We start from the raw sequence: 16,750 nt of genomic DNA on the forward strand, positions 1-16,750 counted from the left end.
TGTTGTGGGCGGGGCTAAATTGGGCGGGAGACGCCAGGCTACAACTAACCCATTTAATTCGTGAAATAGCGGGTAAAGACATAACACTGTATTTACAAATGCAGCGCACTTTGACTAAAAACACAAATTACCGCTGCTGGGAGGGTATAAGGGAAAGTGTGTGTATATTTCTAGCTCCTGTTCGCTGAACTTTATTTTCTTATTTTCCTCAAATCACCCATGGTGGCAGTAACATGCAGGCGATTTTTTCCCGTCTTTTGACGGCGCGCTAATTAACACTAATGGGCGCTGATTGCCCTACGAGGATCTGGTTTGATAAATACCACGCAAAATACGGAAATACACCGTCCGCTATTTGCGGTTGGGTAAAGGCGCAGATTAAGCTGCGGTCGCAATGTTAGTAAATGAGGCCCCCTTGGACCATCCTTGGTCATCCTATTCCTTACCAAGGACAGTATACAGACACCCCTTTAAGGAAAACAAACACGTTTGCTGTAATTAGTAGGCTACCAGACACTGTCCACCTGCTAATAAATTAATCTAAAGATAATATACTGTAGCAACAATGTTGCCAATACAGTACAAGCACCTATTCAAGGAAAACGATAAACAAGATGGCTGTAATTTCAGACTTAGACAGTCCACCTGCTATTAGCTGCAAAAATTGCTTTTTTCCGGCAAGGTAATTTGCCAGCCTTAACCCTTGTGTAACCTTCAGGTCATTGTCAACGACGGTTAAAAGAAAATGCTTCACTTTATTTTTGTATTTGGTAAAGTTCAGTTAGAACATGACGATGGGTCACAGTGACCCGAAGGTTCACAATGACCCGAAGGTTCACAATGACCCGAAGGCAGCACAAGGGTTAAATGATTGTGTTCCAGCTTACCTTAGTTAGTGTACATGTTCTCTTGACTTTTTATACATTCATGATGTCAGACATCTTGGGTAAAAAAAATAACATTTGTACAAAATATGTAGGGCAGGTATTGCAGATGTTTTCATTTTTAGAATGCAGCCAAATCAGAAATATCACATAGTTGTGAATGAAGTAATCAGTGTTTCTAAAAAAGATAAACAAATGCAAATATATAATCACAATGAAGTGCCCAGGTAGATGTTAGTACTTACATGCACTAGATGGTAGATCTGATCTCACTGCTCTCTCCTCCTCAGTCAATATAAAGACACCGATGATGCTTCAAATGGGAATTTTAATTCTGTACCTGCACCTGCCTGCTTTCAGAACATGGAACTGTGTTCTCTGTCAGGTGGGAGGGATGTACATACACCTGTTGCTCTCAGGGTTATTCTGAAGAGAATGTGGACCTGAATTCCAGGGGCAGAGAGAGTATGGCGCGGTGAGAGAGAGAGAGAGAGAGAGGAGTGTCCAGAAGCGGAAAGAGAAAGCACACAGTCCCAATGCCCTGGATGCTCCAGTAGAACAATACATTTATTTCTGTGCAGCAAATACTACTACTGTAATACCTACTTCCTTGTTCATTTAATACAAAACCATTATTTTGGGGCTCGAACCTGAACCTGTTTGTGTCTCCTTGTCACCGGCTGAGAACCAAGCCTCTGATCACGCTACAGGTTATCTTTCACAACATATATAGGAACTCAAAAACAAGGCACATAGTGTACATAGTATGACTGGTATTCCCTTGAGGCATGGAACATTCAGAATGTTTCTTGAATCTCAAACAATTTGCATATTCACATACTTTGATATTTTGTAGAGTCACCCACACAGTAGGAATGTCAGTTGTGTATTCCCTTCTGCACAAGAACTCGCTCGGCTAGAGTTTGTGGAATGGACACCACAGCACATATTGCTGCTCCGGTTCTTTACCTGTTGCACACTGACATACCTGCTTCATACCTGACAGGACAAATGTCCCCATCAGGTTGAGTGGTTAGCTGTGTGAGTGATTAGGCCTTTGGGTGGCAGTTGACCCATTACTGATGTTATGTTTGAGATATAATGAGGTTGTGACATAATGATGTCCTGTTCTTACCAGCCACACTATGTATTTATTGCTTTGGATGAAATTGACTGTTACGGTAAGTTAGTAAATTAATGGTTGTAGACAGTGGCCTCTGTCCGAGGTAATGCAGGGGTCCACTGCAGGATCCCTCCTGAAGATGGAACCACAGCCTCTGTCCATGGTACTGCAGGCGTCCACTGCAGGATCCCTCCTGAAGATGGAACCACAGCCTCTGTCTGAGGTGCTGGCAGACACAAGTTCAGTATTTATCAATGAAGACGGAAAAACTATAGGAAACTGTTTGGAATAAAACAAACGTAGAAAAAAAGTGAAAGAAAGATTGAACAATTTAATGCATTAGTGCATCAATTGAATCATTGACAGGGACGCAACCCTACTCAAGTAGTCACACAGCACGTCACATGACTGACTGACATGCTGAAATGCATCCCTGGCCTGACTTCAACATGATTTAATATTCGATTGGACCTTTTGTTTTTATACAGTTTCTTTGTACAATGCACCAACTGGAGTGGCACTCCTAATGTTGTTTTATGCAGAGCTGTACCATTAGAAATGTTTTAAATTCAGTTTGAGTTTCAAGTTAATTAGCGTGTGTGACAAGTAAAAGTACATTGGAATAATTTTATCAATAAATTGAAATCAGGAAAATCACCAACAAATGAGAATATCCACAGCGAAGAAATATATCATAATATGTAAATGTATGTAGAGCACAGGTAGGTCCTCGGGGAAGGACAGAACGATGCCAGTAAATCAGATAAACCATCAGAACACCTCACAATTCCAGGCTATGAACGAGATACCTGCTGGATATGCAGCTACTGTAGAATGACATTTGCATATTTCTGTCTTGTGAAGGCACTCGGTCAGGGTTGCAAGCGTGTACCCAAAAGATGTATTTCCTCCTTTAGACTTGGGAAAGGCACTTCACCCTACTTGCCTCGGGGAAATGTCCCTGTACTTACTGTAAGTGGCTCTGGATAAGAGCGTCTGCCTAATAACATCAACAACAAAAAATGCAGCAGAAACGGAAGGCGCGAACTGACCATAATGCTCCAACTCGGCACGGACAGCAGACCACACCGGAGGAATGAGGCAATTATCTATTACTGACTAATAATTAGAAAAGTGCAGGGTTAACGGGAGTTGCAACGTTACTTTTCCTGTTGAATTGAGGTTAATAACGTTTACTTGTGAATGCTTTGGGAAAGCAGCAACAAAGATGACTGTGGTAAAGTTAGTTTGAAGTTCGATATTAAACAGATATTCGGACGCCCACTATTGTTATTTTAACCGGTGTGTAGCACTGCTACGACTTTGCCAATGCTATTGGCTGCCTAAACAACGCGTAAGTTTAGGGACCATCAATAAATTAGCCTACACATTTCAAAAGTTAATAGCTTTTCATCAACATGAACTAGGAGTGTCAAAATTATGTTGAAGAAGTATGCATTAATGCTGCACAGCCTTTATTTTGTTCATTTTCATCTCAGGTTATAATTTTTTTTTTAATTCAAAATAACCCAGATAGCAAACTTCATTGAAACTACGTTGAATCAATATTCTGCTGTCAACGCTAATTTCATTGAACCAACGTCAGACTCTGATGTATTTTGCACCCTTATTTAATATTGAAACAACGTTGAAATCACAACGCAAAATCAACGCGATATGAATTGTATTTCCACCAATATTACTATTGAAACAACGTTGTAATCACAACGTAACTATAGATCAACATGACAGTACCAGTACAGAGTTGGTAAATTGGCAATACACATTCAAGAATACAATATTGATGGAAACTTGACTATGACTGAATGTAATACAAACAATGTGAATAAACGATAAACATCTGCAAATATTACTTCTAAAACTGGTTGTTCCCTTCCTTGATTGTGATTGGCTATATCGCATTCCATGCCGTTGTATGTGTAACGGGTTATGATTTAGTTTACATTAAACAGACACCCCCTCCTATTTTTTTATTCATAAAACGATTCTAATTTTCTATTATAGCGTGTTTGTACACGCCCGGCCGTTAGATGGCGCTGAAGCGCTCCGGTGAATCACGGGAGACCATAGCTTCCTCCGAGCCTGCTACGCAGTATTAAACTGGCGTGGGTCTGAGCAAGACGATAACTCTTGTGTGTCTCCGTGTTTTCACAGGTATAATAAACCATATTCCAAATTAGTTTATGGCTATTCAAATATGAATATGATATCAATGTGATCTTCAATAGTGTGTTGGTAGCGTTGTGAGTTGTGTAGATATAAGTAATAGATTGTCTAACATTGTTGAGGATCGCCATTGACTGGCTAATAGTATGCTAGCTAACCCGTTCCAATACTGATGATAAACTACGTTTAACCTTAAGTACAGTACTGAAATGTTGGTAACATGCTGTATTGAAAATATGTTTAACGGATCAAAAGTATTGAGTTATAATTAGCAGATGCTGTTCTGCACTGTTATGTTCTGCGTTTTTATGTATTTTGCTGCTGCAAGTTAATTTGCGCATGCGTGAGACTACGCATGTGAAATGAGCCTGTATAGCGCATAAAGGTTGTGTGGGTGAACAGACACTAGTGGTTGTTAAGTCCTTGTTTCATTTGTGGAAATGCATTGATGTTATATTCTTTTGGATGTTTATATGTTTTACTTTTGGATGATATGCGGGTATAGGTATCTACATTTAGATATAGAGATACAAAGTATCATATATGTGACGTGTCAGTACTACACTATGCTATTATATATTCAAGTATATTTGATTGTTTGCATTTTCTCAAGATAATATGTATAATATGATATATTGGTTCTATATTGCATTGCAAGATTATTATGTACGCAGTATTAAACTGGCGTGGGTCTGAGCAAGACGATAACTCTTGTGTGTCTCCGTGTTTTCACAGTTTAATCCAAGATACACAGTACTGTTCAGCCTGTGTGTCACTTGCTGCCGGTCCAGATATCCCCTAGGTCTGGAGCCGGTAACATATCCAGCATAATCCAGCATAACCTCACAGGTTGTCCTCATAACATTCTTTAACATTCCATATTACTGCGCATCGAATATTTCAAATTCTAAAACTGGTTGTTCCCATCCTTGTTTGTGATTGGCTATATCGCGTTCCATGCTATTGTAAAATCCAGCATAACCTCACAGGTTGTCCTCATAACATTCTTTAACATTCCATATTACGGCGCATCGAATATTTCAAATTGAAAAAGACGGCAAAGATGTCCATCTGGCTGTTGCGTGGCAACGATTTATGTAGGAACTATACTTTGTAGTAGCGGAAGAATGACGGTTTATTATTAAACTATTTTGTTTCTAATTGTTTTTATTGATGAAACCATATCAAATGTTTGTAGTAACAGTTTTAGAAAAGCAATAAGCCCCGCGAGTCCGTGGTTTACGCTGATTGGCAACCAAATGTGAAGCGGCTGAGATTCGAATCAGCACCTCCAAATCTGAGGCCATGATTATCGACCGGAAAAGGGTGGAGTGCCATCTCCGGGTCGGGGAGGAGATCTTGACCCAAGCGGAGGAGTTCAAGTATCTCGGGGTCTTGTTCACGAGTGAGGGAAGAATGGAGCGCAAGACTGGCAGGCAGATCAGTGCGACGTCCGCAGTGCGGGCTCTGCATTGGTCCGTTGTGGTGAAGAAGGAGCTGAGTCGAAAGGCAAAGCTCTCTATTTACCAGTCGATCTACGTTCCTACCCTAATTTATGGTCACCAACTATGGGTAGTGACCAAAAAAGCGAGATTGCGAATACAAGCGGCCAAAATGAGCTTTCTCTGCAGGGTGTCCGGGCTCTCCCTTAGAGATGAAGTGAGAAGCTCGGTCATCCGGGAGTGGCTCAGAGTAGAACCGCTGCTCCTCTGCGTCGAGAAGAGCCAGCTGAGGTGGCTCGGGCATCTGATTAGGATGCCTCCTGGACGCCTCCCTGGTGAGGTGTTCTGGGCACGTCCCACTGGGAAGAGGCCCCAGGGAAGACCCAGGACACACTGGAGGGACTATGTCTCTCGGCTGGCCTGGGAGCGCCTCGGGGTCCCCCAGGAAGAGCTGGTGGAAGTGGCCGGGGAGAGTGAAGTCTGGGCCTCCCTGCTTAGGTTGCTGCCCCCGCGACCCGACCCCCGGATAAGCGGCAGATGACGACAACGATGGCGACACACACATACACACACATACACACACACAGATCCTCACATCTGAGATCTGCATCATCATGATGGCTGTTAGAGATGAAAAGACACTGTGCTTAGAGCTGAGACTTAGTGCCGCTAGATAGGCCCTATGACTTGGCCAAAACTGGCACTGTTTGCTACGGTGCATTGGTTAAAGACTGCCTTCTAGTGTAAACATTGAAATTTACAGTTTTGAACTAGGAGGAGAAACATATTTGTGTTATAACCCATCTTTAATATTTATATTGGAATAACATAAAGAGTATTAGTTGCTGCTTGTGTATTATTTCCATATCTGTTGATTGTTAATAATGTTTACTAACAAACTGTGTTTGAGGGCTGTGATCAAGGTTTGCAAAGCTTAAATCTGATGGGTGAATGATTCATTCAAAATATGATAAGCAATATGTACTTTAATAGTCAGATTTAATTAAGCCTTGATTATACACAACAATCCATGCTTTTAGGTACAAACACGTGATTAAGTTAAAGGACAAGTAGTATGTTTATTTAGTAGGCTATACTCATTTCCCAGTGTTCCCATTATTACCTAGTATGAAATGAATAATTATAGAATGCAAACCTTCAGAAACAGTAACCCACATGTAAAGCTGATAGTTTTCAGGGTGTTCTGTCATCATTTCCAGAGTTAAAACATTTGAAAAGACATGAGAGAGTCTGAGCTGGTTGCCATAGGGATGGTCATGAAGCCGTTCTGAGGGAGGTGTGACTTCATCAGCTCACTCCAGACTCTGGGCCCCTGGAGGTCAAAGGTCGGGGACAAACACAGTGTTACCTGGAAGACCGTTACTATGACAACATCATGAGTCATCATGGCTGTGGTTCATACTCACAGGTGATTGGTCCGATGGTGACGGGCTTGAGGGGTACGAGTTCGTCAACAGAGCGGACAGACCTTCCTGAACACATCTGTAGAGACACCAGAGAGTCAGAGAGACCAGAGAGTCAGAGAGACCAGAAAGTCAGAGAGACCAGAGAAAGCAGAGAGTCCAGAGAGACCAGAGAGAGCAGAGTCAGAAACCAAAGAGGCCAGGGAGACCAAAGATTCAGAGATACCAGAGAGTCAGAGAGACCAGGAAGGAGGGCGGAAGGACTCACAGGAGAGCAGGAGGAGTTCCTCTGGTCACACAGGTTGAGGCTGCAGTGCAGGTAGACGTCCCTGTAGTCCCCCTGGAACAGGAACAGCAGCGCAGAGAAGCGAGCCTGGAGGGACAAGCCACTCTCCTCCACGGTCACCTGGCGACGGTTGACGGGACACCTGGAGGTGTCATGTGTTTTAGACACAAACACACACTCACTAATACAAACATATTTTAATATCCAGCCTCACATACTTGTGCTGGATGAGGAAGTATTTCAGGAGGTCATCAGGATCAGGGGAGTGGGTGGCGTAGCAGTCTTCCGGAACGACCACAAAAGCCTCAGCATCCGTCTCTTCAACAGACACGCCCACATGCAGGATGGAGCCCAGGGGCAGAGTGACCGGGCCTGCAGTGTAAGGAGCTGTGAAGTTGGCATCACGGAACAGAGACATGGAGGCCTTGGCCTGGGCACCCTCATCTTTCACCGCACCTTCAAGTCTGACAAAATATGGAACAAGTAAACAACAAAGTCGGAAGAAACAAGTTTATATTGGAAACTAAGTGTGTCAATGTTTGAGTTTGTGAGGGTCCACCTACTCCAGGTATGGTTTGATGGCCACATCCAGGCTTGCCACTGTCTCCAGAGGATAGGAGCAGGAGAAAGGGATGATCAGGGGTCGAACCAAGGTTTCACTGACGGTGTAGATAAACAGACTGTTGGAGTAGATGGCGTAGCTGCCGTTGGTCTGGAGAGAGAAGGAGGAAGACAACGGGTGTTTAGAGACAGGCAGGAATACTGAAAAACTCACAAAGATGGACAGACTGGTAGAGTAACTGTCTTCACCGTCAGAGTGGTTCCACAGCTGCCCTCCCAGCGCTCCATCTGGAACCACACAGTCCCGTTAATCTCATGGTGGGCGGAGCAGCGGGCGTTGGCCAGGTGAGCAGAGGAGTTGTCCAGATGTTTGGCCGCTAGCTGAGACTTGAGGAGACCCACATCAAGGAAGCTCCTCCCACACTCCAGCTCTGGAGTGACTTCAGGATAGAGAGGAAATGATCAACAGAATGAGAGAGTGTATTGAAAGAAAATTTAAAAAATGAGTTAATGAAGAGAAAACCAAGTAGAGGGGGCAACAATAAAATTATTAACATGAAAAATACCAGTACCAGCTGTGGTTGTTGTGGGAGCAGCTGTGGTTGTTGTGGGAGCAGCTGTGGTTGTCGTGGGAGCAGCTGTGGTTGTGAAAGAAGATGAAGAATGAAAATAATTTAAGTAGGTTACAGACAGCAGCTATGAAGTAGGTTACAGACAGCAGCTATGAAGTAGGTTATAGACAGCAGGTATGAAGTAGGTTACAGACAGCAGCCCAGAGAGATAACAGGACAGGTAGGTAACTAGGTAAATTGGAATGATTGTGTATCATTGTATTTTATTTTACTACAATCATACATGTGATATAAATTGTCTAGGAATTACATTTCCTTATCAGACTCGTCAGCAGATATACATTGTCAGAAACAACATGTTCACTTCCTACCTGAAGCATGATGAAGAGCTTGTATGACCAGAAGCAACAACAGACCCTCTGACATCATCATCATGAGAGGCTTCATTCTCCTCAGACAAAAAAACCTTAAAAACATTTCGATTCACATATGAACGACACAAGCTCAGGTTAGTTAGTTTTCTTGCTATCAAGGTGCACTATTGTCATCTCACTCACTCATCCTACAGTGTTTGCACTACTTGAGTCCAGCATCAGCTAAGTTTTGCAAGCAGGTCTCTGGTCCAGCCTTAAATAATTGTGTTCCTGCCTGCCTTAGTGAAAGCATGATTAAGCTTATTTCTCTTGACTTAATATCAATATGTTATTATAATTATATATATATAAATATATATGACTGCATAGGGGAGTATTTGCAATTTTTTTGTAAATGTTAGAATACAGGTAATACAGAAACAGCACAAAATATATAGAAAATGTGTATATAACATTAGGATGTTATTGTTTGTCATGTTTATTACATGTATTGGTGTTGCCAATAAAGTCAAGCAAATGCAAATATATATAATTACAAAGAAGTACCCAGGTGATGTTAGTACTTACATGCAGATATTACTGTAGTACTTACATTGACTACAAGGTAGAACTGATCACTCTGCTCTCTCCTCCTCAGTCAAAGTGAAGACACTGATGATGCTTCAAATGGGCCTTTTTATTCTGTTCTGCACCTGCCTGCGGTCAGTACACATAGACGTGTTCTCTGTCAGGTGGGAGGGATGTACATACACCTGTTGCTCTCAGGGTTATTCTGAAGAGAATGTGGACCTGAATTCCAGGGGCAGAGAGAGTATGGCGCGGTGAGAGAGAGAGAGAGAGGAGTGTCCAGAAGCGGAAAGAGAAAGCACACAGTCCCAATGCCCTGGATGCTCCAGTAGAACAATACATTTATTTCTGTGCAGCAAATACTACTACTGTAATACCTACTTCCTTGTTCATTTAATACAAAACCATTATTTTGGGGCTCGAACCTGAACCTGTTTGTGTCTCCTTGTCACCGGCTGAGAACCAAGCCTCTGATCACGCTACAGGTTATCTTTCACAACATATTTTGGAATTTAAAGATAGGGCACATAGTGCATAGTATGACTGGTATTCCCTTGAGGCATGGAACATTCAGAATGTTTCTTGAATCTCAAACAATTTGCATATTCACATACTTTTGTAGAGTCACCCACACAGTAGGAATGTCAGTTGTGTATTCCCTTCTGCACAAGAATTTGCTCGGCTAGAGTTTGTGGAATGGACACCACAGCACATATTGCTGCTCCGGTTCTTTACCTGTTGCACACTGACATACCTGCTTCATACCTGACAGGACAAATGTCCCCATCAGGTTGAGTGATTAGCTGTGTGAGTGATTAGGCCTTTGGGTGGCAGCTGACCTATTACTGATGTTATGTTTGAGATATAATGAGGTTGTGACATAATGATGTCCTGTTCTTACCAGCCACACTATGTATTTATTGCTTTGGATGAAATTGACTGTTACGGTAAGTTAGTAAATTAATGGTTGTAGACAGTGGCCTCTGTCCGAGGTAATGCAGGGGTCCACTGCAGGATCCCTGTCAAGTTGTGTGGTTAGCTGTGTGAGTGATTTGGTGAGGTGTTTGTGTGTGTATGCATGTGTATTTGTGTATAAGTGTGTGTATGTGCGTGTGTGTTTGCAACATGAGTTTGTCAGGTATAGTATCTTATTTTGTATTTATACTTCTTGCTCCAGTAGTGAGTCCAAATTCAGAGAGAGAAAGTATTCACGTAACCCTCCACAGTCTGTGCTTAGAGCCAGAAGGGTCAGTCTGTCCTTAGAGCCAGAAGGGTCAGTCTGTCCTTAGAGCCAGAAGGGTCAGTCTGTCCTTAGAGCCAGAAGGGTCAGTCTGTCCTTAGAGCCAGAAGGGTCAGTCTGTCCTTAGAGCCAGAAGGGTCAGTCTGTCCTTAGAGCCAGAAGGGTCAGTCTGTGCTTAGAGCCAGAAGGGTCAGTCTGTCCTTAGAGCCAGAAGGGTCAGTCTGTCCTTAGAGCCAGAAGGGTCAGTCTGTCCTTAGAGCCAGAAGGGTCAGAAGGAGACACGATTATTTTGTGACCTTGAATGTTTCTGTTTATGTACATTACATTTCATAAATATAATAATAATAATTCAGTAATATTTACTACATTTTCATAGTAACAGATGTTTTTGAGTTTTGTTCGGCCTTTGGTGGATTATCTTTGTAGAGATGATCCAGGGGCGTCGTTAAACCCTTTATAGTGGGGCACATGCCCCAGTATAAATCTGCTGTGCCCCAGTAAAATATAAAGTTTGAGTTCGAACAATTTACTTTATTGATTATATTGATTGATAATTCCAGAAAAAAATGTATGTTGCAGGGAGGAAGGGATGGACTTTGAGTAAAAATTTGTCCCTGAACTTTGATCCAGACCGGCCCACCAGAACTGGCCCCCACATACGCCACCACAGCTGCCCTGCTAATGCGCATTCTGGGTTTGATGTGGAGTTCATTACTTAATGCTCGCGTGCGTTGTCTCGTGAAAGTTATGTCTTTTTATCTCTTCAGAAACAATTGCCTCATTGCTTCATAAAACAATTGTGTTTTCTAAGATGGTAGTGCGTTGATGTACGTGGAACCTGATGAACTTCCATCAGGTTCCAAAGAAGTACCGTAATTTTCCACGACAAAGGTTACACAGTGAAACATCCCAGTTTACATAAGACAGGAGAGATGATGTCGTGGTCACCATGATTATCGCTACATGTTGTTTTTCCAGAAATCAGTTCTGAGGGAGGAGTGACATCATCAGCTCACTCTAGTCTCTGGTCCCTGACCAGACCAGAGAGTCAGAGAGACCAGTGTCAGAGAGACCAGAGACAGACGGACTAGAGGCAGAGAGACCAGAGAGTCAGAGAGACCAGAGTCAGAGAGACCAGAGACAGATGGACTAGAGGCAGAGAGACCAGAGAGTCAGAGAGACCAGAGACAGACGGACTAGAGGCAGAGAGACCAGAGAGTCAGAGAGACCAGAGTCAGAGAGACCAGAGACAGATGGACTAGAGGCAGAGAGACCAGAGAGTCAGAGAGACCAGAGTCAGAGAGACCAGAGACAGATGGACTAGAGGCAGAGAGACCAGAGAGTCAGAGAGACCAGAGACAGATGGACTAGAGGCAGAGAGACCAGAGAGTCAGAGAGACCAGGAAGGGTGGGAGGACTCACAGGGGAGCAGGAGGAGTTCCTCTGGTCACACAGGTTGAGGCTGCAGTGAAGCCAATCATTTTTTCTTTGACTCTTCTATTTGTCTCCCTCTGGCTCTGACAGGTATGACTCTAAGCAGATACATGTGAAAATCTGTCCTGGTGGCTCCTGGTGGCTTCACAGTAGGCGATTCTGCCTTCTGTGGTGGTACGTCGCTGGCCATCATTTCATTTAAATAACTCTGGGGCTTAGGGGGAGGGTAGTGGAGAATACTTTTAGACAAACGGACAAACAGCTGACAGGCAGACAGGAAGACAGGCAGACAGGCAGACAGACAGACAGGCAGACAGGCAGACAGACAGACAGGCAGACAGACAGACAGACAGACAGACAGACAGACAGACAGGCAGACAGACAGACAGGCAGGCAGGCAGGCAGACAGACAGGCATACAGGCAGACAGGCAGGCAGGCAGGCAGGCAGACACACAGACAGACAGGCAGACAGGCAGACAGACAGACAGACAGACAGACAGACAGACAGACAGACAGGCAGACAGACAGACAGACAGACAGGCAGACAGACAGACAGACAGGCAGACAGACAGACAGGCAGGCAGGCAGGCAGGCAGGCAGGCAGACACACAGGCATACAGGCAGACAGACAGGCAGGCAGACAGACAGGCATACAGGCAGACAGGCAGACAGGCAGGCAGGCAGGCAGACAGACAGGCATACAGACAGGCAGACAGACAGGCAGACAGGCAGACAGACAGACAGACAGGCAGACAGACAGACAGACAGACAGACAGGCAGACAGACAGACAGACAGACAGACAGACAGGCAGACAGACAGACAGGCAGACAGACAGACAGACAGACAGACAGACAGACAGGCAGGCAGACAGACAGACAGACAGACAGGCAGACAGGCAGACAGGCAGACAGACAGACAGACAGACAGACAGACAGACAGACAGACAGGCAGGCAGACAGGCAGACAGGCAGACAGGACTCACCATATCTCCCACACTGCCAGGTCTGTTCCTGGGTGTTTCTACTGCGGAGCTCGTTTGATTGGCAGCTGTCACATGTGGAATCAGAATCGTCCCTATTCTATGTTCATTTCAGATGGGAGATGCCAGGACACAACTGGGTAATCAGGTAAACATAAATTGATTGTGTGACTCATTTTCACATGGCTGTGAATAGTCAAATAGTTTCAAATAGTTGTAGTTTTTAGTAATCAATTGAATTAAATTTAGTAGAAAACAGTTATAGTTATCAAAATCTAATAACATTCCAAATCAATTTAGTGTAATTTAGAATATGGTACAAATAAATTATCTACGTGCAAAACTATGATTATTGATCATTATAAACAATCAATGGATGTGCAATCTTCCTTATGTCACCTGACCAGATGTGGTTGAAACCAGCAACAGAAACTGAAGGGGCCTCTGATAATGTTATCATTGTGCACAGCATCCCCCTTCAGGTTAAAAACAAAACAACCTGGAGAGACAGAATCCTGAGAACAAAAAGGATTCTAAAATGCTATACAGGCATTCTACCTAGAAGTCAACAAATACCTACGTGTTCTGGTGGTAGTCTATAGAGTATATAGAGTCTATAGTACAGTACAGTATGTCACAGTGTAGTATTTAATGCTACAGTACTGTATAGTGAAGTATAGTAATGGTATAGTACAGTATGGTGTTTATACTATAGAAAGAATGTTCTTACCATGAGGGGAAGAGGTAGGCAACATGTGAGGAGTTCCTTGCTGCATGAGGAGCCGTTTTTATACACTGGGGTCTGTGAGTCAATCATTACAAGGGCAAAATACACCTCCAATATTTGTTTTTAGGTTCATGGTCCGCTTATGTTGCACAAAAAAAGACAAATGTGATTTTGACATTTTGACCATGGAATAAACTTTCTGACAGAGAGCTGTAATTGTCCTTTAGGAACAGTTAGTTCTCACACATAACCTAAGACATTGATTGTGTCAGCATTCACCATGGCAAAACGCTAATCAATCAAATTGTTGATAGGCCAAAGTGTTTTGACTTGAATAGACCCTCTTAGTTTGACATGTAAATACGCAAGATCATAGTTTGAGGAACAGAAAATAGCGAGATCAAAGTATGGTCAGGACAACAAACACTCGACCTGCTAACTAGGACTGTTGACAAAATGAGCGAAGCTAGTTCAGGCATGGCACACAGAATTAGAATCAGAATTCGGTTTATTCACCATGTATGTTATACAAACATGGAATTTACTGTGGCAAGAAGATGCAAACAAGAAACATAAGGATCTTAAATGAGTAAAAGTACAAAAGTTTGACTATTTCTAAGAACTAAACATAAAACTTAAAATAAAACTATTTTAAAATATAAAGTATATATAAAAATAAGAATAAGAATGAGCAGCATGAGATGGCAGCATGCGTCATATCACCCATCGCCATGTTCTTAGCCCATAGGCTTAGCTCAATAGGCAGCGCTATAAAGTCACACACACACACACACACACGCACACACGCGCACACACACAAGCACACACACACACGCATCCTTGATAAGCTCAGGGTTCTGCGCTGCTGCCACCCACCACCTTCTCCCCCATGGGGGGTCAGATGGCTGAGCGGTTAGGGAATTGGGCTATTAATCAGACGGTTGCCGGTTTGATTACCGGCCGTGCAAATGACGTGTCCTTGGGCAAGGCCCTTCACCCTACTTGCCTCGGGGGAATGTCCCTGTACTTACTGTAAGTCGCTCTGGATAAGAGCGTCTGCTAAATGACTAAATGTAAATGTTGTCTGTCTGTGCTCTCCGTGGGGGATTTAACTTGTTGCCTCATGTCATGCATGCCGCAGTTGAAGGCAGGCAGCGCTTCCCCATGTACACCCATTCTGCCAATGTTAAACCTATTCTCATGATTATGAATAAATGGTGAAATCAATCATGCCAGTGTCTTGACTGAACTTCACTCTGCCTCATCCGCTTCCGACACTCATGAAAATAAAAGCATGAACATGTCTTAGGGTAACCACCGCCGGTCCAGAACATGTCTTAGAGTGACCACCACGGGTCCAGGACATGTCTTAGGGTGACCACCACCGGTCCAGTACATGTCTTAGGGTGGGGGACTGGTGGGGGGGACTGGGGGACTGGTGGGGGGGACTGGGGGACTGGTGGGGGGGACTGGGGGACTGGTGAGGGAGACTGGGGGACTGGTGAGGGGGACTGGGGGACTGGTGAGGGAGACTGGGGGACTGGTGGGGGGGACTGGGGGTTCAGCGGGGGGTGACTGTAAAAGTAAAACTGTTAAGATAATTTCTCAAGTAATGCACAGAGTCGTCGGATTCAAAGAAAGTACATAGTTTAATGCTTGCAAGTAAGGAGACAAAGTCTAAACACTTTGACTTATGATGGATGAAGCATCATCCCCAACATTAGAGAAAAGGTTGCCGCATATGTCACAAATGCTCCCTGAGTATACAGAACACAGAATGAATGAACTGAAATGATTTGACCCCACCCTCTGACAATACAACCACTCATGAGCAGAAATCCTGATGATGATGAAACATTCATTTCCAGACGTATTCTCCGCGTATTGACGCAGGGTGAAGCCATACATTGCTGACCTGTCACATTTCGTTATCTCCAAAAAAATTATATGTTTTCTTTGCTGTCAATAAGTAACTCATAGCTTGATCATATTTGCCTTTAATTTCCCTGTACTGTAGAGCTGTGTGATGTAGGTTATAACCTCTTGGGCTAAGTGTTTAAAAGACCCCAGCTGGTTGCAGCTCACATCTTCCCATCAGTGGTAAGTCAAAGAACTCTATTACAAAACTTTGCAAAGCTAAGAAATACTTGCAGGAGTAGTTAGTCGAGGTTTAAAGATTTAAGATATTCACTTAAAGCATAATGATGCGAGCACATGCTTTGATTATTTTACTGTTGTTTTATTATTTTTGTTCATATTAATCAGTTACCTTCTGTAATCAGAATGTTATTGTTGCATTAAATTTAACCAATTTAGATATGTTTGCACTATTGTACTATAGCCAATATGTAGCCAATATATAGTATGTTAGCTAATATGTGAATTTGCATATGAAACAAGTAAACACAGACTTTTCCTTGACTCTGACCACTGAAATACTTTGCACTTTCCATCTGGACCATTTGCATGTCGCTTTGGAAGAAACCGTCTGCTGAATGAATCAAATAAAAAGCAAATGATTGTGTTTGTTTTTCCCTGTCAAGGTTTGTGTCCTGTATGAACCCTAAACACCGCCAGCATGAGGCGCACAGCAATGATGTCAGAGGTTTTTCTGCTCCTACTGCTTGCAAGCTTCATCTCCGCAGACCAGAGCACTGGTGGGCGGCTTCATGTCATGTTTGCACTCCTTAAACATTTTGTATATTTATTTGTATTTTATTTTATCCTTTAAAATGGAATGCTGTGGAGATAACAAACTGCATTTAAAAATGAATCGTGACTGTTCATGATTCACAAATCATATCAAGTTCTTACATACGTTCCTACAATAGTTTGTTTCCATACATTGATTGATGATAGACAAAGTTGGTTGATTGACTGATTATTTGAGTGGTAGGTTAGTCGACCAGTTGATTGTCTTTACTTACTGAACCTTTTTCCCAGTTCCT

At 43.1% G+C, this 16,750-nt stretch overlaps 1 protein-coding gene across 2 annotated transcripts; it reads right to left on the reverse strand.

Annotated features, from left to right (window-relative positions):
• Window positions 1-6,618: 6,618 nt before the first annotated feature.
• Window positions 6,619-13,531, reverse strand: LOC146237356 (uromodulin-like). Of its 2 annotated transcripts, none has more exons than XM_084685599.1 (12): window positions 13,475-13,531; window positions 13,079-13,211; window positions 12,083-12,308; window positions 9,446-9,549; window positions 8,851-8,945; window positions 8,480-8,545; window positions 8,157-8,347; window positions 7,910-8,058; window positions 7,565-7,810; window positions 7,329-7,488; window positions 7,064-7,139; window positions 6,619-6,969 (listed from the first exon to the last, which is right to left on the reverse strand). In XM_084685599.1, coding segments are annotated over exons 4-12 (1,005 nt in total). In that variant the 5' UTR covers window positions 9,448-9,549; window positions 12,083-12,308; window positions 13,079-13,211; window positions 13,475-13,531; the 3' UTR covers window positions 6,619-6,949. The 2 variants fall into 2 exon arrangements, with proteins under 2 accessions (XP_084541725.1, XP_084541724.1); XM_084685598.1 differs by having other exon boundaries at window positions 9,446-9,642.
• Between the last annotated feature and the right edge of the window lie 3,219 nt (window positions 13,532-16,750).

The sequence above is a fragment of the Hypomesus nipponensis genome, chromosome 21 (genome assembly GCF_054491055.1).
Source record: "Hypomesus nipponensis isolate SF chromosome 21, ASM5449105v1, whole genome shotgun sequence".
NCBI lineage: Eukaryota > Metazoa > Chordata > Actinopteri > Osmeriformes > Osmeridae > Hypomesus > Hypomesus nipponensis.